We start from the raw sequence: 24,049 nt of genomic DNA, 5'->3' as shown, positions 1-24,049 counted from the left end.
TAGCCTGCAATACTGCATTCTAACCACTGGGCCACCATGGCTGATTTTCCCCAGCTTGTAAAGGAAGCTGGGACTGTGACACCCAGAATTCTTAGCCAACATAAGAATTCTGGGAGATGTAATCCAAACAACAGCTCAAGGAGACCATGTTGGGCAAGATGGAGATCTGTTCAGTGGTATTCTGTTCATAGACTAACGGAATGTTATTTATACTATAGTGATAACACTGGGCAAACATTGGAGTTGGAATTTCCGTGAAAACTGCTTAAAAACTATATCCCAACCAAATGTAGAATTCACAGATATGAATTATTTTCATTGCTTCCCTCCTCCCCACTGTGTCATTCTTGTACTAATAAAAGTTGATTTAATTACTGCATCTAATTACTGTTCTACAAGCTTGCCTCAACCAGTTCTCTTATTATATAACCTCTAAAGAATTCTTAGAGATTTTACTACTCTAGGATCTTAATTCTATCCCGTTGTTTGAATGCCAGGACCCTAACATTCAAAAGAGTCATGGTGGTAGTTAAGGTACTGGATTAGAAATTGGCAGATTATGAGTTTTAATCTTCTCATTGGCATGAAAACCAGCTTTGGGGGAAATGTCTATGGAGATTCTCAATCATTCAGATTATGGGTGCCCCAAAGGTGCTTTTCCTTTTCTTGTCCCCCCTCATCCCCCCCAAACTGAAGTTGTTCTTGGATAAGAAGTGAAATGTTTCCAAGGAGGAAAAAACCCAAGAAAGTCCAGTTGCCTTTTTGGAAAAGCACTTTTGGGACACCTTTGGGAGAGTTATCCCCACTCTGGGGGGATAACTGGATTCTGAGGATAATAGAAAATGGGAGTATTTTGTACGCTGCCTTGAATTTTACAAAAATAAAAATTAGATCAAATTAATAATAAAAAACAGAAGCATCATTTTAATGGCATGTGTTTGGTTACTGTATTTTGACTCCAAAAAAGGATGAGATTTGATTATCAGAGTCTGGAGAAGGAATGCAACTTAGTGAGGAATAACAACATAAGCTGGGGAAAAAACCCCAAAGGCACTATTACAGAAAAGCAAGGGAATAGAGAAGAACACCTTGCAAAAATTGTTTCTAGTCAGACAGATTAAACCTAAGCCTCTTCTAACTCAAAAGCAAACTCTTTCAAAGCAGCGATTAAGTTTAACTTCAGCCTGCAGTTGTACCAGCCAAAATTAATATTTGAATATGTATGACACACACACACACACACACACACACACACACACACACACACACACACACACACACACACACACACACATATATATATATATATATATATATATATATATATATATATATATATATATATAATATTATTTATTATATAAATAAAATTGTTATTCTCAGCTGAACATTTCCAAGGATACGGGTGAAGAGGAAATGATCCACAGCAGTTCAAGTCACATAAAAGTGGCATTACAGAGAGAAGGTAAGGGAGGAGGGAGGGAGGGAAGGAGAGAGAGAGAGAGAGAGAGAGAGAGATTTCTGAAACCTGTATTAAATCAGGTTTCACCTACCTGGCAGTATCAGATATTGTAAATGGGCCAGTATTCTAGTTATCAGTTCTGGAGATAGGGAAGGGATGGTAATTTATTCAAGGTTAAAGGAATTGAGGACATGATCATATTATAAGTGCTCTCAGCACTCCACTTCAGCATTTCAACTAGCAGAAAAATGTTGTGAGAGCTATTCTAATTATACATTTCTCTCCAGCCTGTGAAGTCACAAAATGAAGCACTGACAGCTGATGACATCATAGATCATGGTAACTTCTGCTTCCTCCACTGTTAAAGAGACACATACATACAAGGATTAAATTCAGATGCTTCAATAGGCCATTAGATAGTGTTGAAGCCAACACCACTGGCTCTACAGTTGACAGGGCTGGTTTAACCAGTGGAGAAGAACTGGGAGCTATCTTGGGGCTATCTTGGGAAGAATGCAAATGTTCTAGATGTCAGTTGTCTGTCCAAAATGCCACGGCCACCTCTTGCCAGCTGCTCACATACCCGAGCCCTAAAAGATGACGAAGAAGAAATCCAGCCCTGTTATCACCATCATATGCCAACTACTCCAGGAGACCATGTCAAGAATCATAGCAGCTCTGGAGACAATCAGATGAAAAATTCGAATGACACCCCTGCATCTTCCTTAAAAGGGCTGGTAAAAAACAAAAATCGTGGTACATCAAGACAACATGAAGGAAAAAACAGAAATAATAAGAAGAAATTGTCCAGGCAGAACCTTGTCCTTGAAGAAGTGTCTCTGTCTCCAGAACCATTAGGCTTGAGTTTGGAGTTTCAGGAGCCACTATACAAAGAGGCCACCGTTTCTACCCATTTATCAGATGATGATGATGATTGGAGAGAAAAATTCCCACCCTCTTCCTATGATAAAGCGCATTTATCCAGGATCTGTAATGTTACCCAGTGTGATCCTTTTGATTACAATTCAGCCATTCTCTCAGGAATGGAAACATTCTCTTTCTGGCCATTCAATGATAATGATTCATGCATTGGGTGCCCTTCGCATGCCAAAGTCACAGAAAGCTATACTTCCCATGAAGAACCCATTGAAGAAGAGGATTATGTGTCCTCGCAGTTGAGTTATCAAGAACTTAAAGAGGAAAACTCCATGCTGAGGAGAAAGATCAAAAGAATACAGAACTTTTCAGAAAGTCAGACCCAGATGGTACGAAACCTGGAGAGGACACTGCAAGTCACAATGAACAAGGAGGAGAAAGAGGCTCAAGATTTGGAAGCATTGATGCAGCAGGCTGAGCAGAATCTTCAGTGCATGACCCAAAGAGCTCTGAAGGCAGAAAGCAATATTGACAAGCTGAAACAAGAAATGTCCTTCCTTCAGGCCGAGTTGACGTGCTACAAAGTAGAGAACGAAAGCCTGCGATCAGGCCAAACTTCTAATATGGGGGCAGTGAAACAGCATGTGGACATTGCTTTGCAAAATCTTCTTAGGGTCACCACCCATGCTCATGCTACGATTCACCAGTTGGTCTTTGGTGCAGAAACACTGACACTGGTTGCCGACCTGCTTAAATCTGTGGGTAGAATGTCAGAAGTTGAAAAGGAAGAAGAAGAAGAAACTTAGGGGACTCTCTTGCCTATGAGTGTAATGCTCCTGTAGTGCTCTTGGGGCTTAAACCATTTGCTCTCGTAATGTATGGCTTCAAATAAGTAACCTTTCTCTTTTCCCCAGAAGTACTTTTATTACATAATGGAATATTAATTTCATACTTTAATGCCTTGGCTACTCTTTCAAAGCTACATTGCACAAAATGGTATAGATCCCAGGACTTCTTTCAGTTGACTGTTCAAAACCGAGAGTTAGCATCAAAATTAATGTGTTTTGAAAATATCTGGAGGGTTTTTTTAATTGAATAGTTGCTGAAAGAAAAAAGAGCTGAGATATCCAAATTGGCATTATGGTCCTGGGGGGTTGGGCTTTGCCTAATCTTCAATCCTATCTTCCACTCCTACCTACCATAATGTATGTTTATATAGAGCGTAGTAAGAAAAAGAATGAGAAAGAGCATTCTTTTCAGGATATTGCACTAATGTTAAATGCCGTGGCGGCGCAGTGGTTAGAATGCAGTATTGCAGGCTAATTCTGCTGACTGTCAGCAGTTCGATTCTCACCGGCTCGAGGTTGACTCTGCCTTCCATCTTTCGGAGGTCAGTAAAATGTAGACCCAGATTGTTGGGGACAATTTGCAGACTCGAAACTGCTTAGAGAGCGTTGTAAAGCACTGTGAAGTGGTATATAAGTCTAAGTGTTTGTGCTATTACAAATGCAAAATCTACAATGGAGTCCTTTTCTTTCTGGCATGTTTCCATGTCATAATTCAATTTTTTTCAGGGGCAAATGCTGCTACATGGTCTCATAATAATGAATACAGGTAGTCCTTGCTTTACAACCCTAATTTTTCCCAGAAATTCCATTGCTAGGGGAAATGGTCATGAGGCAAAATATAATGTAACTATATTACTTAGCGACAGCAGTCCTGTTAGTCCCTGTTGCAGTCACTAAGCCAGGACTTCTTGCTTCTGCCACAACTTCAAGGTGCTAGTCGTAACTTATAAAGCCCTTCATGGTATTGGATCTGGGTACTTGAGAGACCGCCTGCTGCCAATTACCTCCCACAGACCCATTAGATCTCACAGGGTTGGCCTCCTCCGGGTGCCGTCTACCAGCCAATGCCACCTGGCTATTACCTGGGGGAGGGCCTTCTCTGTGGCAGCTCCGGCCCTCTGGAATGAACTCCCAGCAGGGATTCGGACCCTCACCTCTCTCCAGGCCTTCCGAAAAGCTGTCAAAACCTGGCTTTGCCGGCAGGCCTGGGGGTGATGAGTTCCCCCCCTCTCGACATGTATGGTTGTGCGACTGTTGTCTACTTTTATTATTTGTATTTTGTCTTTCATGTTCCCCCTTTTTTCCCCCTTGAATTGTTCGCTGCCCTGAGTCCTCCCGGAGAAGGGCGGCATACAAATAATACAATACAATACAATACAATACAACTTGCCTTCACCTCCCCACCATCTATTCCCCCCAATCTCTATCCCTTTCGCTGCCATGCACTCTACTATCCCCGTTGTCCTGCATTCTGCTGCTACTGATGCTCCCATCACCCTGCACATCCCTGCCCCTGATGCCTCTAGCTGATCTTTGCTGCCTTCTTCTTCCTCCTGCTGCTGCTGCTGAGGCATCCTCGGCCTGGCCCTTTGTAAGGCCTTGGGAAGGTTGGGTGTGGCCAGCAGCTTGCTCTAAAAGGACAAAGCCAAGCCTGCCTCATCAGTAGGAGGAGGGGGGAAATGGCAAATGTCAACTTGGGGCAGCAGGGTGGTGAGGCAATGGACTGTAGGACAGAAGGGTTGGGAGCAGAGTGGAAGGCAGCCAAAACAGAAAGATAAAGTGGAGATAGTGGGAGTTGGGAATTGACGTGCATGCTGCAGTCAGAAATGTGGGCAGGCTGCTAAGTGCCTGCATTTTGATCACGTGACCAAGGGGCTGTTGCAATGGCCATAATTTTGAGGGGCAGGCATAAATGCCATTTGTTGAATGCTATGGTAACGTTGAATGATTTCTGAACGAATGGTCATTAAGCAAGTACAACCTGTACCATATGGGGATATGGTGGCTCAGTGGCTAAGACACTGACCTTGTCAATCAGAAAGGTTGACAGTTCGGCGGTTCGAATCCCTAGTGCCATGTAATAGAGTGAGCTCCCGTTACTTGTCCCAACCTAGCTGTTTGAAAGCATGTAAAAATGCAAGTAGAAAAATAGGGACCACCTTTGGTGGGAAGGTAACAACGTTCTGTGTGCCTTCAGTGTTTAGTCATGCCAGCCACATGACCACAGAGACATCTTCGGACAGTGCTGGCTCTTCGGTTTTGAAACGGAGATGAGCATCACCCCCTAGAGTCAGGAACGACTAGCACATATGTGCAAGGGGAACCTTTACCTTTTACCTGTACTATGCAATGTACTCTGTATGATGTCATTATTTATTATTTCTTTCACAGTTTTTAGATACCACTCCAATTAGTAAAGACTGGACAGGATTCAACCAAAAATCTCTACTAATCCTCCATATAAAACAGAAACAATAATTGTGTAATTAAGTTATTCAATTACTACTCTTTGTAGGAGGAGAACCAGGCTAATCTGGTGGGAAAAATTCAAATTTTCTCAGCTACCAGACTCCTGCTTCCCACCCTCCAAGCTGATCAATATTATTTTATTAGAAATTGTCTGGCAATAATTGCTTCTGTTAGATCTTCTAACAGAACTAACTAAATGGAACATGTTTTTGTAACAGAACATGGTTGTGTTGCCTATGATAGTTCCTAGCCACATTGTCTTCTGTTTCTAATCATTGGTTCTTCACCAGTGATTCTATTCTTCACATTATGTATTTAAGTCGTGTCTCCATTATTAAGGCTTGCTCCATTATTGAGCAATCTTATGTTATGCTATCTAGAAGTGAATGGTTTATTGTTCCTGCAACGAAGACATCCTTAACAATTATCTCCAATATATAAATGTGATGAGTGCCAAATCCCAAAATATAGTATTCGGACAGGCCCTACTATTAGACAAAGGAAATAGTGGCTTTAAGCACCAGATGTGATACAAAGTTGTTCACCTTGTGACCTGCCTTTACTCCCTGAAGTGTAACACAGAACGATCCCATCACTAGTGGTGAAGTTGCAGCAACTGCCAAGGGGCAGAGATACTATTTTCTTCACCTCAAGCAACAAACCATCTTGAGACAACTTATATAGTATTGTAACTGCTTGAGAAGGGAAAGTTCACATTTCATTTATGTTCATAAGGGGACCACATATCACAGCCCTTAAGTATTCAGATGGAAGTGCCATGCAGGTTATTTCAGCCTCCCTCCCTCCCTCCCCTGCCCTAAGGTGCATATTTATTTACAATTTCACAGCTGTGTAAGTGTGCAAGGTTTATATAAATTGTTTCCCAATGCCTGGAAAAAAGTGTGTATTGGGGAATAAACAATGTTGGAGAAATAATTTGGGAAAGCACTTTGGGCTATACAAGTAACCAGATGTTCCACTATAGTATAAAAAGGTCACCTGAACATGGATTGGCTTGCAACATGCCTCATCGAGGTCTTTGTTCTGTTTTGTCTCCGTATGACAAGGCCTTCCTGACTTCAGTGCATGAATGAGTCAAAGTTAAGTTGTCCTTAACCGTTCTAGTGTTGCTGTAGCATTTTTCTGCTCAAGCTGCTGGCAACTAACACAATTTCCATATAGATAAAATCTGATGTACATTCTGTAGACTAGAGGTGGGTTTCAGCTGGTCCGGTCCAGTACGCGCATACTGGTGGTGGAAATCCAGTGTCTGTTTGCATATCGGGGCCTCTGGAGGCCTCGTACTGGAATGGTCCCTCCCCTGGCCTGCCCCCCCCGCTTCCCCCGCCTGCATGGTCGCCGCTTGCTCCGTCTCTCACCCCACTTGTCCACACCATGCTTGCCCCGCCCACCCACTTCCTTTGCTGGAGTGGAGGACTCAGCTGTTGGAAGAAGCCTGTGCTTCCTTCTCTTTGACAAGCACCTTGCAAAACCAAGACTTTGCAAACAACTTCCCGAAGAGAAGGAAGAGGGTGCGGGGCTTCTTCAGAGGAGCTGAGATTGGAGCGGACTCTGGGTCGGTCAGCAGCCTGCGCACTGTCACCATTTGATCACTCTGGGGGCACAGCGCACGGCTGAAGTGGTGGGGCTGCCCCGGAGGGTCACTCCTGGCCAGGAGAAAGCCAACTGCAGCTGGCAATGGGATGTGAAGGAGCGGCTGTCCAGCAGAGCTGGGAGTGTCCCCAGGTGGGTGGGGTGGCAGGAAGATTGTGCGGGGCTGGACTGGAGGCAGCAGGGAGTCAGGGGTTGAGGCTACACCCCCGTACCAGTGAAAAAAAGAATATCCCACCATCCTGGAACTGTGCCGTGAGGTAAAGGAAGCAGGTCTTGGGAGAGACATTTCCTCCCCGTTCAGAGAGCCCGTGTGGGGAGAGAGGAGGTCACCTGGTTTGAAAGCAAGCGGGTGGACAGTTTACTGGCCAATGCCTCCTTTGCTTGTTTGGGCAGGCAGAGAAAGAAAGGAGGTGTGTGATAGCCAAGAGTGAAGGTGCTCTCCTTAGCTCTTGGGGGCAGTGACAGGGGACTGCTTTATCACATGCCTCCTTCCCTTGCTCAGATGCTATCGCCGGGGTGCCGCCAGGACAAGCAAGATCTTGGGAGGGACCTTCCCCTCCAGAGAGCCCATGCCAGGAGAGAGGAGGTGGGCTGGTTTGAACGCGGGAGGTTTAGTGGCCAGTGCCTCCTTCACTCATTCAGGCAAGTGGAGAAAGAAAGGAGGCATACAATAAAGTACCCCCGCCACCAAGGGCGAAGGGAAGCACCTTTGCCCTCGGCTATCAAATGCCTCCTTTTTTTCTCCGCCTGCCTGAACAAGTGAAGGAGGCACTGGCCACTAAACCACCTGCTCACCCGCATTCAAACCCGGCCATCATCTCTCTCCCAGCATGTGCTCTCTGGAGGGGTAGGGAAGGTCCCTCCCAAGACCTCACTTGTCCTGGAGGCACCCCAGCTATAGCAGCTGAGCGAGGGAAGAAGGAATTCTGGGAATTGAAGTCCACAGGTCTTAAAGCTGTCAAGTTTGAACACCCCTGGGTAACCCTTTCCTAAAGGGTTAGGGGTGCAAGGGTATTGTAACTTGACAGCTTTAAGACTTGCACACTTCAATGCCAGAGTTCCTGAGCCATCATGACTAGAGGAGGAATTCTGGGAGTTGAAGTCCACAAGTCTTAAAGCTGTCAAGTTTGAACACTCATGGTTTTTTTTTATAAAGGGTTAGGGGTGCAAGGGTCTTGTAACGACAGCTTTAAGACTTGCGCGCTTCAAATGCCAGAGTTTCTGAGCCAACACTTTGGTTGCTAAGCAAGAGTGTTATTAAATGAGTTTCACCACATTTTACAAGTTGGCCATGCCTATCTGGTCACATGATCACCAAGCCACACCCACAAAACAGGCCATGCCCACAGAATAGGTAGTAAAAAATGTTTGAAACCCACCACTGCTGTGGGGTCAACATTGGCAGCCCATGCTTATTGCCCATTTCAGCAGATGAGCTTCCTCTACTCAGTTCTGCGCGGAATGGGACAACTTGTCACAGCCAACTCGCCATGGCAAACTTACCACAACTTGTCATGGTCAGCTCGCCACGGGACAATATGCTGCAGGACAATTTAACAATTCTATTTACTCATTTAAAATAATTAAAATTAGTTTAATTTTTGTCATTCACATTTCATTTTGTTCCTCCTTTTGCATCCTTCAATTATTCTTTTTCACTATTACTTTGATATTAGTGCAATCCTTGTCCTGCAGTGCGCTGCCTTTGGCGAGTTGGCTGTGACGAGTTGTCCTGCAATGAGTGGACCACAGCAAATTGTCTCTGATGAGTTGGCCATGGCGAATTGTCATAGAACCCCTTCTGCGCTCTCTCATCTGCTGCCCTTTTCTCTCTCCCTGGTGAAAAGACTGAGACACAATTGTGATATTTTACTATACTAAGCAGCCTCCAAATTTTTGTTTTGAGAATACTAAACCATATTCAAAGTAAGCCCCTCCAGGGAGCTCTGGGCTACGGGGGAAGATAGATGCAAACGATAAAAACGTAGCTCTAGTTTTGTTCAGAAGAATCTGATTTGGGCCATTTAGGAGGTTCTAAAGGTGATTATGATACGTAAATGACAGCTGTGTGTCTTTTCCCAGCCTTTTTATAATGAGTTTTGATTTTAAATGCCTGCATGACAATGGAATAATGACTTTTGTGTAACGTTTTTTCCTGTGTAGTCTACCTGATAAAATCATTTTTGTTGTTTTCGTTTTTCGGTGTTTTGTCTCACTTTGTAATCTGTCCATAGAACTTCATTTATTGGGTGGATTAAAAAACAAACTTTTATTAAATAGACCTTTTGAAAACAGACTTTTAACAAGAACTAAATTTGCATTCACTCTTTATCCCCCAAAGAATGCACAAGTTCCTTGTTTCTAATGACATAATTAATGCTTTTACATCATTTATGTCAATGTACGTCATGATGTAAGAACATCAATTATTTCATTATGCAAATGGTGCAATTATATAAATGTGGATTCAAAGGACATTATCGGTTTAACAGAATTCCCCTCCCAAAAAAAGTTTAATTAAATCTTTTGTCTTTTTTTTAATTGAAAATTTAAAAAGCTTTTACAAATATTTACTTCCCTCCCCCACCCTCCCCACCTGAGCCCATCTCCCCCCCAACCTCCCCCCCCCGACTGCCCAGAGCAAATATATGGTATAAATCTTTAACAATCATATTCTAAAATAAACTAAAAGAAACTTGGCTTCATCTTTCATTTGTGCTTTAACTCTTCTTTTGTTAAGCTAACTATAAACAAATTATATCATTCCTTGCTTTTTCAGTCATAAGCTATCTGGAATTTTAGTCCCGTATTTATTTTGAATATAGTCAGTCCATCTTCTCCACTCCAGTTTGTATTTCTCATCTGAATGATCCTTAAGATATGCTGATATTTAAGGCCATCTCTGCTAAGTTTGTTACTTTTAATGTCCATTCTTGAATAGTAGGCAAATCTTCCTTCTTCCAGTATTGCGCCAACAGTCTTGCTGCCGTTGTTAGGTTCAAAATCAAATTAGTCTCTATAACAGTGTAATCAGTAGTTATACCTAAAAAGAAAAACTGAGGGGTACTTTCAAAACAATTTTTAAACATTTCCATTAAAATCATTATGTATTTTCTCTGCATTTTTAAAACAAAACTATTCCTTGCACTTTTTGATTATATTCTTTGCAAAACTTTTTTTTGCTGTATAATATTATACAGTATTTTCCCTAATCCTCATTTTTGAAAGCAGTTATTCTTTTATATATGACAGCTTCTCAACCATAGGCTATTTCATTGCTTCTTTCACATATTTTTCATACATCTCATTAATGTAGCTTCACACATTGTTCTGGCATTCTGTAAAATAATTCTTTTTATTCTATTCTAAGCATTATTGGAATTTAATTTCTTACATTCATTTTACATGCATTCTGTTGGACGATTAATGTAATGTCTGCTATCTATCTATCTATCTATCTATCCATCCATCCATCCATCCATCCATCCATCCATCCATCCATCCATCCATCCATCTTCTGTCCCCTGTTATCTATCTATTCAATTATAGATGCATACAAGTTGCTTACTATTTCTTACTGTAGTTGTCCTATTTTTACTCTTATTTCTTTCATTTTTTCGTTCAGAGATCCACTTTGATTCTACAAAAAAAGATCCATCTCAGAATCTTCTATCACTATTATATTATTTACCAGTCTCTCACTCTTCCCACATAATCGAATCAATCCTGTTCATTTTTTTTCTTTTTCCATGTAGACATATGAATAGCTTTATGTTCATACCAAGTAGTATAAGCATATGCTATTGGAATAGTCAGCCACTATTCAACAAAAGTCATCAACCATCTCTGAATGGCCAAATCATTTTCAGAAATCACATCTCACTTCCATCTATCCATTCACATTACCTACTGGAATATATTCCTCCCCCGACTACATTCATTCAGAATATTTCAGAATTTCCCCTTAAAACGAATTATTGGTTCTTCCAGTATCACTCTCACTGGATTATACCATGCAACTATTATCAGTTTATATGTATTCCGACTTTTACATGTACCTTCAACCTAAATAACCACAAGAACCTAGATGTCAACAATTCATAATTGTTGATCACCTTTCAGCTCTTTCATTCATAATTAAACCATCACCTAAACTTCCCCGCATGTATTTATACAATATATTCCATAACACAAGATCAGATTACCTTCATTCATTTTTTCATTAATTCATGATCTTAACTTCACATACATTCCAAATTAGTCTTTTATGTTCCATAGTCATCATCAGATAAAACCATGGATACTGATGTCTGTGGTCAACCAACATTTCACATGGGGTTGGGATCCTACTGGTTTAACAACCAGTTCACTTCGTGCGCATGTGCCTGATTTGCCTGACATGGGCTTTGCCTGACAGGTAAACAGCTGAGGTGCAGCAATCCACTCTGTCATGCCTATCAGCTGGGCTGAAAAACAAGGAAATATAGGTGAGTATAGCCCAGGGGCAGGTGGGTGAGCCCCACCTGAAGGTCGGAGCGAACCGGTTTGCTCACAGCTGTACTTCAGAGCTACGAGTTTGCCCGAACCACTCTGAATTGGTAGAATACCACCCCTGACTTCACCTAACAACATAAAGTATATTGTAATATATTGCTGGAAAGCAAAATCACAAAATTCTGCCTTACTTATTTCAAACATATCATGTGACCAAACTCAATGGAAAAGACAGTTATGTTTGGAATAGGCAGCAGTAAAAAGAAACAAAGCCACCAAAAAGCACGTTGGCTGGACATCATCACCAGCCAGAGCATAAAACAACTGAAAGAAGCCACACAAGATCAGAAAATGTGGGAATAGCTGGTCCATAGAATCACTAAGAACTGGACATGATTGAATGGATAGCATCATGTTGGCAAGTTACCAACATACTTGTGACATTTATTTATTTACTGTATGGCAAATACATGGACTAATAGTAGTGCAAATGTTAATGTCCAGTCCACATTATTTGTGACCAGTTTCCCTGATAATAGAAAGGACTGTATGAGTTATTTAGGGTCATTTTGGTCAGTTTGCATTAAATACAATTAAAACCTTGTTTCACCCCATATTTACACACACTTTATTATGTAGACTAGAATCCTAATCTAGAACTACCTTCTAAGACAAACTACTGTTACCCTCATCCCATCAATTATGAGGAATTTGCAACATTCATTTAAAACACTATTCCCAACCATTAAAAAAAAATTAATTTGCATTGCGAAGCAGTTGAGATGGAACTATTTTATTTAAGTCATCAGTCAAAATGCCTAAACGTCTAGCCATAGGTCAGGGAAGCACAAGATGTAGTAAACTCTGAAGCCCAGAGGGTCTAGAGATGATACGCTTGGATGTGAGACTGTTGGGGAAAAATGGCTTTCAAGATTTGAGGTGAATCTGTGCTTTTCTGCCCTACTTGTTTCCTCCCATACTATTTATTTTGCCACCTCTGTCCTAGTTTCTTATCATCCTAGTTTCTTTGACTCTCTTTCCTCTCCCCTTCATTCTCACATGATATTCATTGCATTAGAGAAAAGTCTGGAAGCAGGAAGCTTATTATTATGGTTTCTTGTGAGTCAGCCAGACTGGATTTGGCATTTTGTTCATCTATAGCAGGGGTGTCAAACTCAAGGTCCGCAGGCTGGATCCGGCACATGGGGTGCTTCGCTCTGGCTCGCGGGACCGCCCTGGAAGCAGGGAAGGATTAGCCAGCAGTGCCTCTGCCAGCAAAAATGGAGGTTGGGGGGGGTGTGTGTGGGGAGCCCTCCCAAGCTCCTTTTTTGCTGGCAGAGGGTTGCAGGAGTCCGTCGCAGCTGACAACGGAGCTTGGGAACCCTTTTTCACTGGCAGAGTGCTCAGGCCCACACAGGCACCCCTGACAAGAGTGATGTCAAGCTAGCCACATCTACCCTGGCCACGCCCAACCCAGCCCCCTGAAGTCAGACACAACCCTGATGTGACCCTCAATGAAATCGAGTTTCACATCCCTGATCTACAGAGTCCTTCCCAAGATCCTGGAATAAGCAGAAGTTGTTGTTTAATAATATTAAAGATATCATTGCAGGGTGGAAACTGTTCCAAGTAAATCTGCCTTTTGTAAGGCAGATGGTGATTTTGTCAATGTCAATGATATTATTATTATTATTAGCTAGAAATTGATGTTGTTCAGGTAAGCAGACACTACAAAAGTCCCCACCTTCTTCAACAGTCTGTTCAACATGGTTTTGATTGGCCATGTTCCAACATACCAAATGTGAGGGGGAGGACACACATGAACATCCCATAGCAATAGCTATTACACAGTATAGAGCTGCTCACTTTCAGTTCTTCCCTTATCGTCTATTGCTGCTTGTTCTTTTCATTAAACAGTTCTTTGAATCCATTTCTGACCTTGTGCTTCCGGAATTGGCTCTGAAGTCCAACCCAGGAGAGCCTCTGCCTGATAAATTTCATGGCTGTGTTACCACTGGTTTTATATGGGGAAATGGGGGCGGTGGCTTGTCTCCCAGTGTCCACTCATTGGCATCACATATTGTGTGAGCTAAGTCATCACATTAAATCTATAACATGGATTATCTGTTTGGGTGATGCATGTTATGTAACGCTGCAAATGTGTTTTGTTTATCCAGGTTTGAGGTTTAACAAGTTGTAGGAAGATAGCTTATGTATTCCTTTCTGAATTCTGTGCTAGAGGAAAGATGAAAAATTAATAAATAGAACAGTACAGCTGGGATTTATTGATTAGGGCTTTTTTTTTTTAGTGGCTGTGATTTTTCTTCTGAATTTTTTGTTCTAATCTAGGTAACTATTCCCTCATGAAAGGAACCGAAACTTTTACAGCCCTGGGACACCATTTGTGGGTGTCCGGTGTGTGATACTCCCAATCACACACAACATCGGAAGCTGTTCAGCTTTTTAATAAGAAGTACCTCATGATAAAACGAGTCATGGGCAGCATCCGGGTAAACAGGTGAGTAACATCTCCCATCCAATTTTTACTGCTCTGTAGCCTCCTTAATTTTTTGTGGGCTGTATGGCTCCGCACCTCTATTGTACAATTAGGTATTTAAAATGTCTACAAATGATATGCTGAGGGATGGTCATGGAACTCACAATATAGGTTCTAGCCGTATGAATTGTAGGCCAGGGAATCTTGTATTTAGGACTTAAATCCAAAGTACCATTTATCTCTCTATCTGTCTGTCTCTCTCTCTCTTGGAACACCCATGCACACAATCATGTTGTTATTGTAAGTAACCTCCAGCAAAGTTAACAGTATTAATATAAGATAATATGCAAAATTGTAATAAATTAAAATGTGATGCAAAACAATAAAAAATAAGTAGTCCCCAGACCTCAGCCTTGACAACCACATCATCTTAAAAGGCAAAGATTTGTCCAAATGAAAAGGCTTTTGCCACTCAATAGAATGGAAACTAAGATGGAGCTGATCGGGTGCTGAGAGGTTGTGGGAAGCTGGGGGGATGAGATATTTGAAGGTTCAGGTTTGTTGTGAAGCCTAGTTGGTAAGACAAATCTCCAGTTATCATCCTTTAATTAAGATAGAGTGCCTTTGAAACACTCCCCCCCCTATAATCTGACCCGAGTTGCCTCTTGTGCCTCAAGTGCCTCATCTCCTGCTTTCCCACAGCCTCTCATAGTAGGTTGCCTTTGGTAGGGAACTCCAGAACCTTTGAATAGCTGTAAGATTTAGGTATGAATATTTTTTTTTATTAAACTGCTTTTAATATTTGACTAACCAAATGGTAGTCAAATCAATTTTAGGAAATGATTCTAGAAAGTATTCATGGGAAGACTGGATTTGCTCAACAGGCGTAACTATGTTATATAACGAACCCATTTTCTTACTTTGCTTATACCATACAAGCCATAAAAACCTAATGATAATTCATATTTTGCAAATGCCACTGCTACATCTGATCCGGTGATTTACCTTGTATAACCAAAGCCAGTAAATTTGCAGAGGTTTAGGACTAATTGAGCTTGATTTGCATTTAAATAATCCCATTGTTTCACGGGAATGATCTGCAATCAGTATAGGGGATATATCTGAATTAGGTTTAAAGATAACACTCTGACCATTCTGTGCTGGATTCTCTCTACCTCAGTAGCTGGATGTAAACTATTTCTTTTGCTAGGAGAGTTTTCATCGGAGTAGTACACATTGTGCATATATTCTTATTATTTGTTACAGCTGCCCTACTCAAAAAAAAGAGAGTCCTCAATAGATCTGTTTTCTGTGAATTTATCCAATCTCCCTTTTAATATATTCAAGTTAGTGGTCATTACCATGTCACATGTAATCAATTCTGCATAAGTTTAAGTGTAAATATGCATTTTACTACACACTGCACAGTGTAACAATCACTTTCTTTTGTTTAAATCTCCTTTAAATTAATTTCATTGGATGACCCCATTCCAGGTGTTTTGAAAATGAGAGAAAGCCTTCATTCTGTCCACTTTGTCCCTGCCTTCCATAATTCCATGCATCTCAATTATGTCCCCATTTTGTTAAACTTTTTTCTAAGCTCCACAGTCCTAAACTTTAAACTTTTTCTCGTAAGGAAGATCTTTGAGTTTTTTAGTTTCAACATTAAAGGCTCATGGTCATGAAAATGCTCAATAGAGATAATTACATACCTGTTTGAATGGAAGTCAGTGATGTGCGGTGAGGTTTATAGCTAGTGAGGCACTGACACAGGTGTTTCAAATTTTTTTAGACTTGTGGACTTCAACTCCCAGAATTCCACAGCCAGGCATGCTCAGTTCCGATTTAAAGCAACAGAATTTTTCCCCCTTGCAAAATAAGTTTTCTTTCATTCTTTTTCTTCTCTCTCCCCCTCCTCCCTCCCTCTCTCCCTCCTTCCCCCCTCTCTCAAACAGACACACGCACACAGAGAAGTTGGATCCCTTTCTCACTCACTCACTCACTCTCAAACAAACACAAACACAAACACAGAAGTTGGATTGGATATATTTTCCAATGGCTTGAAAGTAGCTCCTCTGCCCCCCCCTTCCCCTGCTGCCTTCCGATCTGAGCCTTTGATTGCAGGTGGAGCCACATTGCCTTTTCAAACTTGTAATCAGTGAAGCTGGGCTTATATACTTTTATCCAGCTGTGTGTGTGTGTGTGTGTGTGTGTGTGTGTGTGTGTGTGTGTGTGTTTGAAAAGGCAATGTGGCTCTGCATGCAATCAAACTTTTTGAATTCCTCCCCCCTCCCCACACACGCATCTTTTCCAGCTATTTCAGAAAGGATTTCAACTCTGCTCTTGCCTGCCATCATGAAAAGAAAAAAAAATGTACAAAGAGAAAGGCAAGAGCTCTGAGGTCAGACTGAGCTAGTTGCTCCCAGAGAACTCTAAAAAGCCTCTAAAAAATGCCCCCTACAGGAGGCGAGACAACCACGTGCCTCCTTTGCATAAGGAATTTTTCACCTTTTAACCCTTGCTTAACTCTGCTCAAGTGATCATAAAGATAGAGTAAAGGAGGCACGTGGTTCTCTTGCCTCCTCCTGCAGTTAAGCACTAAGCAGAGTCATCCACTGTGACTCTGACAGCAACTACCTTGTTTTTCTTTTTCATGATAACAGTGGTGAGGCCCTGTCTCCCCTGCCTCCCCTGACTGCACGTCCCTGATGGAAGTGGTTTCCTATAGCTGACTCTAGAAAGCAAGAACACTAAATAAAGGTACAGGCTGATAGTTGAAACAACAAGGGAATGGCAGGGAAAGCAGAACTGGTGGATCATATATACTCAACCACCTTCTCCACTTTTACGAAAAGCACCTCCCACCATGCTAGATCTCCCATGGAAGCTTATCCAGATCAAGTTCATCTAGAAATGAATCTTGTTTCAACCTTGCAGGATTTATGACTCAGCAAAAATAGTCTGTTAATCTGCTATCGAGACACAGCATTGAAAACAGACAGCAAGATCAAGGGCTCACATATCACTAAGTTCTAGTTTATATAAATAGTATAATGAATAAATAGAGATTGCAATATACTGTCAACTTCAAACAGATCATAGAATGAATCACAGTAATACAATACGACTGAAACTTGCTGATATATCAGTCTGGCTTTGTCCCTGGCCTGCCCTAACCCAAGCCCAAGAAGCACTGTTTTAAATTTATGGCATTATATATTTGATCTGAGGAAAGAGTAATTCTATAACAACTTGATATAAGCACTTCTTATATCATTGAAAATTCAGTCAAGTTTGCAAAGTGTTCTGTTGAAACAAACAGCAAACAAAACAAATTAGAAATAGTTTGATAGTTGGCATTACAAAAAGAAAATTTTTGGCAATTAATCTCTTATATATTGTCTCTCTTGTCTCTTCTCTGTCTCTCTGCCACAGTACTTTAAGATCTCAATGATAGACATTTGCTATGATCACATCTTATGTTCAAATGATGTCAGGCAGAACTTTCTGTGATGAAACCACTTAGCAGCTCTTCTCAGCTGTGGGAAAAAATGAATACAGAGAGAGTGGAAAATTTTGAAGAAGGAGATAAAAGCTAGTCACAGCTCTTGAGGAGAGGGAGTTTCTTTCAGGATATCTGGCAACCCGTTGTCTCTTGATCTCTAATTACACCTTAGGTTTTAGATATGGGATGCTGGGAAACATACTTGTTGCTGTAGCAACAGAATTGTCTAGAACTCTGGAAGTGTATAAACATTGTCACAGATGCACGGTTAGATCAACAAATGCAAACCGAACAGAAAATAGAAACTTCCAGCCTTATGCAATTCTGAGCTAAAATGTTATAAAACCGTATTCATATGGCTTCCTCTACCCAAACTTTGTGTCCTCAGATATGTTGGAATATAACTCCCATCAACTATAGCCACTGTGGCAATGACATTGGTTGGGTACAATGCAGGGGTGGGTTTCTCGCCCCGTTTCAACTGGTTCGGTTGGAACGGGGCCGGCGGCGTCCTCGTGCACGCGCACAGTGCACGCATGCGTACTAGCACCTGTGCGATGCTCCAGCTGCTCCTGGAGGATCGTGCAGGCGCTGTATGCGTTCTGCGCATGCGTGGAAGCGCAGAACTCGTCAAAACTGGGTAAGAAACGCGGGCGGGCGGGTGGATCCTTCGGCGTTCCCGGAAGTTACTTACTTCCGGGTTCGCCGACCAACCGGTTCGCGGGGACCGCTGCGAACCGCCTGAAACCCGCCCCTGGTACAATGGGAATTGTAGTCTAATATACCTGAAGTCTGCTCTAGTAGGTCCTGCCAATTACAGCTTAACTTGTTGGAGAATGGTATCAAGATCACGTGAAGTGTTAATACCATTGTATAATGCCTTGGTAAGACCACACTTGGAATAATGCATTCAGTTTTGGTTGCCACAATGTAGAAAAGATGTTGAGACTCTAGAAAGAGTACAGAGAAGAGCAACAAAGATGATTAGGGGGCTAGTGGCTAAAATGTATAAAGAATGGTCGCTGGAATTGGGTGTGTCTAGTTTAATGAAAAGAAGGAGTAGGGAAGACATGATAGCAGTGTTCCAATATCTCATGGGCTGCCACAAAGAAGAGGGAGTCAAGCTATTCTCCAAAGATCTGAGGATAGGACAAGAAGCAATGGGTGGAAACTAATCAAGGACAGAAGCAAATTAGAACTGAGGAGAACGTGCGTCTGGAAGTTGTAAATGCTCCAACACTGGAAGTTTTTAAGAAGAAATTGGATAACCATTTGTCTAAAATGGTATATGGTTTCCTGTCTAAGCAGGGGGTTGGACTAGAAGGCCTCCAACTCTGTTATTTTATTATTATTGCAATCCCAAAAATCAAATGTCTTGAACAGCTAAGTGGACCTATTAATACAGCATTATTCTTCGTTGCTTTAACAAAGACTTGATTCGGACAATATGGAGATTATTGATTTAAACTCTTGTAATCAAACATATTGTAATACTGCAGAGAGAATAACTCATATGTCTTGAAGGCTTATATGGGGGTGAGTTCTAAAACTCCTATTTTTAAGACTATTTTAATGACTTTTTTCTTTCTCTCATACCAAATATAATATCTGCAGTAATTTTTTAAAGACAATCATCAAAAACTGCACAGAATAGAACATTATTTTAATTGCAGGTATTCTGAAATTGGAGTGATTCACCCTTCTGAATGTTTGCACAGTACACATGAATGCCAGTGCTATATGATTTTCTTAGTAATCTACAGTGTGCTTGCCACCTCTGTAAAGGGTCATATATAGAAGCATCAGACATCTGGGGTGGTTGAAAAAATGAGATACAGGAAGTCCTCGACTTACAACCACAATTAGGCCCAAAATTTCTGTTGCTGAGTGAGACATTTGTTAAATGAATTTTGCCTCATTTTGCAACCTTTCTTGTCAACAGTGAATCTGGTTTCCCCATTGACTTTGCTTGACAGAAGGTCGCAAAAGGTGATCGCATGACTCAAGGATACTGAAACCATCATAAATATGAACCAATTGCCAAGAATCTGAATTTTGATCACGTGACCATATGACCATTCTTGCAATGGTCATAAGCGTGAAAAATGGCCGTAAATAATTTTTTCAGTGATGCTGTAACTTCAATCCGTTACTAAATGAACTTGTTGTAAGTTGAGAAGTTCACCTGTACTAGATTTGGGTGTATGAGCACTTAAAATGATTTTCTGAGAAATCACAACTTGTCTTCCACCTTTAACTATCACTTTTCCCCCTGTTCACAAGGTACAGCATTGTTTCCACTGAAGAGGATGGGCACAAAGTCTCCTCCCTTGGCAGCCTTAACGAACACAGTCGTAATGGGAAAGGCCATGCCCCTCGGCGGAAACGACGTAACCGTTTTGTCAAAAAGAATGGCCAGTGCAATGTCTACTTTGCTAACCTAAGCAACAAATCTCAACGTTATATGGCTGACATCTTCACTACTTGCGTGGACACTCGTTGGCGCTACATGTTCATGATCTTTTCAGCAGCCTTCTTGGTCTCGTGGTTATTCTTTGGTCTGCTGTTTTGGATCATTGCCTTCTTCCATGGTGACTTAGATGTCCCAGGTGCAGGAAGTGGTTCTGTTGCTACAAAATTCTGCATCAAACATGTCAACGGGTTCTTGGGAGCTTTCCTCTTCTCAGTGGAGACCCAGACAACCATTGGTTATGGTTTTAGATATGTGACTGAGGAATGCCCACTAGCTATCATGGTGGTTGTGGTGCAATCCATTGTAGGCTGTGTTATTGATTCTTTCATGATTGGCACCATCATGGCAAAAATGGCACGCCCCAAGAAAAGGGCCCAAACCCTACTCTTCAGCCATCATGCTGTCATCTCTCTGCGGGATGGCAAACTCTGCCTCATGTGGCGGGTGGGGAATCTAAGGAGGAGCCATATTGTGGAAGCTCATGTTCGGGCCCAGCTTATAAAGCCCTATATGACAGCAGAAGGTGAGTATCTTCCATTAGACCAGAGAGATCTGAATGTGGGCTATGACATCGGCCTTGATCGTATCTTCTTAGTGTCTCCCATTATTATTGTTCACGAGATCGATGAGGAAAGTCCACTCTATGGGATGGGCAAGGAACAACTGGAGAGAGAGGACTTTGAGATTGTTGTTATCCTTGAGGGTATGGTGGAAGCAACAGCCATGACCACTCAGGCTCGTAGCTCCTACTTGGCTAGTGAGATCCTTTGGGGACATCGTTTTGAGCCTGTTGTCTTTGAGGAGAAGAAACATTATAAGGTGGACTATTCACATTTCCACAAGACTTATGAGGTGGCTGGAACTCCTTATTGTTCTGCTCGGGAATTGCAGGAGAGCAAAATTACCATCCTGCCTTCACCTCCTCCACCTCCTAGTGCCTTCTGCTATGAGAATGAATTGGCTCTTGTCAGCCAGGATGAAGATGAGGAGGATGACTTGGATGTTGGAGTAGATTTGGGAGGAGGTCCAAAGGAGGATGCTGGAGTCATACCAATGATGGAGTTTGGGAGCCATATGGACCTGGATCGATTGCAAGTCTCCATTCCTTTGGATGCACTCTCATACCGTAGGGAATCAGCCATCTGAACTGCCATCTTGATTTTCATCCCACTTATATTCCCTAAATGTTTCCTTACTGCTCTAGCATAAGCTTTTGGTTGGAAAATCCCTACTGTACTTCTACCAACTATTGAATATATATAGACATGACACTTGCCTGGTGTTGGACAATCCACGCTTCCTGCCATGCAGTTATCAATTGGTTTTAAATATCCTGAATTTAGAACAGAACCAAGGTTATTTCTCCTCATTTTCACACTTCTCTTTTCTGTGGCTTAAAACTTTGACAAAGCAGCAACAGATGTGACACACTAAGATAAGATGGGACATGTTTTGCTAAGCTGCCAGCAGTAGCAGAGAGACCAATAATGTTGCTGCAGGACAAGGAAGCTGCAAATATTAGCAAGCTGAATGAAACTGGTGTTTCTCAGTGTCATAGAGAGATCTGGCAGTGGCATAGAATTTGCATGTATATTATTTGTTGCATACAAAATCTTCAGGAGAAAATAGCTCTAGCTTTCTCCATCTTCAAACGTGTACAGTTAATCTCAGTCTCATCCTGGTTCTTGGTATCCATGATTCCCTAAGTAAGTTAATACCAAGTGTTCTGATCCATTTAAAATTTCTGTTGCTTCCCATAGAAATGCAAACAGGGCAAATCAGAAATATTTGCAAGAGGAGATGTTACAAATTGGGTCAGAATTCAAATGACTTTTAACTGGTCCTTTCTAAGCAATGCAATCTATATGCCCACTTCACCTCCCAATGTTCTCCTCTGGAAAATTGATTTGGAACTGTTTATTTTTAAATAAAGTATACAATTTAATAAAATATAAAAGACTGGAAATAAAGTGGGGAGGGGCTTTTACTGCATAATGCTTTATCTACTATTTGCTTAATGATGGTGAGTTACCTTTCACCTACTAAGTGCCCTCCAGCTGCATTGAACTGCAAGTTTCACCATCCTCAGTCAGCATGGCCAATGACCTAGAAAGAGAGAGAGGCAAAAGTTCAATAATTTATGTCTGGATTAGCATCTGCTTGATGGTTACATAATTCAACCTTAATTGAATAACCATGCATACAGTTGGAGGAAGCATCTGTGGCTTTTCAAGGGTTAATGAAGTACTACTTGCAATATTCTTTTAGCCCTGGTTGGCTGATGGCAGTTGGCTTCCAACATGACTGGGAAAGCTACTGCAAGACTCAAACTCTAAACATGAATAACATAATATACATTGAACTGAGGTAAAATGAGGATGGGAACAATTCATTTTACACATACCACACACAAATGAATTTTAAAAACACAAGAATTAAATTAGCTTGGCAAGCTTAAAAATCAAAACAAACATGGATGTGGTTTTTTTTAAAGAATTGAATGAACTGAAAAGTTGAGGTGAACAAGAATTTAGAGAAGAAGAAAATGAATAATGAATAAACAAAAAGAATGATATTCTAACCATCTTTTATCTAAGCGACTAATTAGAAAAAAGTAAGTTTGTGAGCCAAGGTCAACCTTGTGTTTTTCTTGACAACCATACAAAAGTGTTTTGTCGTCTTCAAGAATGTTTTCTAGACTTCTCAGTCTGACCTACAGCCTTGGCCTTCCTAGTGATCTCTCATACAAGTACTAACCAGATCTAATTCTATATAATATTTTGAAATAAGTTTAGCTGGGTCATCACCCAAATTTTTCATTAATTAGGCAATAAACATGCACAGATGCACATTTAAAAATAATTGCTATGTTTTAAAATGTAACAGGTTTTTTTTAAAAAAATGTAATACTCCTGGTCATTGTGGGAAAGAATGAGACCAGTATGAATAGATGACCTTAAAGCTTTTGATACGTCTCCCAATTGATCTCTATGCTGAAACTGGCCTTGAAACGCTTTCATGCAGAAAATTGTTCTCTGGCAGCCTTTTATAGAGAAAACAATAGTATCTACTCATGCTCACCAAAGATCACTTGGTCATACTCTTTTGGTTACATGTTGTTGGAAATCCGCTGTGTTTACTGCCCTAAAATTGCCCATTTTAAAATCAGATTTGGCTCTGTACTTTTAATAACACTAGTTTGAATTAAAGCATTCCTTTAAAAAAGTAAACGAAGATTCCAAAATACCAAATTTCCAAGCATTCAATAAGTCCTCCTATCATAATATGCTCCATTTTTGTAATAATGAATGAAGATATTAGTGTCATCAAAGAGGTTAGTTTAGGAGTGTTTAACACCTGGAAGAACTGTCGCCCACAGCAAAATTTGGACATTATCTGCCAAAACTTTGATTACTCCTATTTGTACCTCTTTCCCCCTTTCCAAATCAACACTTACATTAGTTTACAGGGCTTTCTTTTAGAATGCTAATCTGAATTGTACAAATGCTATTCTTTCTATTCTGAAACAAGAATTTGAAAGAAGGTTGTACAGAATGGACAGGCAAAAATCAGATTAACTCTGTTTGCTCAGATAAACATTTTCCATGACATGGACTTGATCTTTGAGACAGGAATATACTGGTAGTTATTACTGGAAGCTTTGGCTTCCTTTAAAATACGATCTGTTCTTAGGGCATGCCATGTACATTTTGATTCAGGCTTTTAGAGCACTAAAAATCATATCCCTGTCTAGATAGACAACTTTCTATGTTCTTTTCAGCTGCTGCAGGTTTTATGCTCTTCTTTCTGA

The 24,049-nt window shown here is 41.1% G+C and overlaps 1 protein-coding gene and 1 pseudogene across 1 annotated transcript; both read left to right on the top strand.

Annotated features, from left to right (window-relative positions):
• The first annotated feature begins 1,833 nt into the window (after nucleotides 1-1,833).
• On the top strand, nucleotides 1,834-3,212 carry LOC106539967 (endosome-associated-trafficking regulator 1 pseudogene; annotated as a pseudogene).
• A 10,873-nt stretch (nucleotides 3,213-14,085) lies between these two features.
• KCNJ4 (potassium inwardly rectifying channel subfamily J member 4) lies at nucleotides 14,086-22,105 on the top strand. The gene is made up of 2 exons (XM_014054924.2): nucleotides 14,086-14,281; nucleotides 20,049-22,105. Exons 1-2 carry the CDS (start codon nucleotides 14,244-14,246, stop codon nucleotides 21,382-21,384), a joined length of 1,374 nt encoding a protein of 457 aa, XP_013910399.2. The 5' UTR covers nucleotides 14,086-14,243; the 3' UTR covers nucleotides 21,385-22,105.
• Nucleotides 22,106-24,049: the final 1,944 nt, after the last annotated feature.

Source organism: Thamnophis sirtalis, unplaced genomic scaffold (genome assembly GCF_051295495.1).
Source record: "Thamnophis sirtalis isolate CommonGarterSnake01/CBP01778 unplaced genomic scaffold, rThaSir2_p1.2 scaffold_9, whole genome shotgun sequence".
NCBI classification, from domain to species: Eukaryota; Metazoa; Chordata; class Lepidosauria; order Squamata; family Natricidae; genus Thamnophis; species Thamnophis sirtalis.
The sequence above is the reverse complement of the archived record's forward strand: the minus strand, read 5'-3'. Positions and strand labels throughout refer to the sequence as shown.

Excerpts from the sequence above, each read along its gene's own strand:
- KCNJ4 (XM_014054924.2), top strand. The coding sequence starts at position 14,244 with ATGATAAAACGAGTCATGGGCAGCATCCGGGTAAACAG. Across the intron at positions 14,282-20,048 it reads GGCAGCATCCGGGTAAACAG|GTACAGCATTGTTTCCACTG; the intron begins GTGAGTAACATC and ends CCTGTTCACAAG.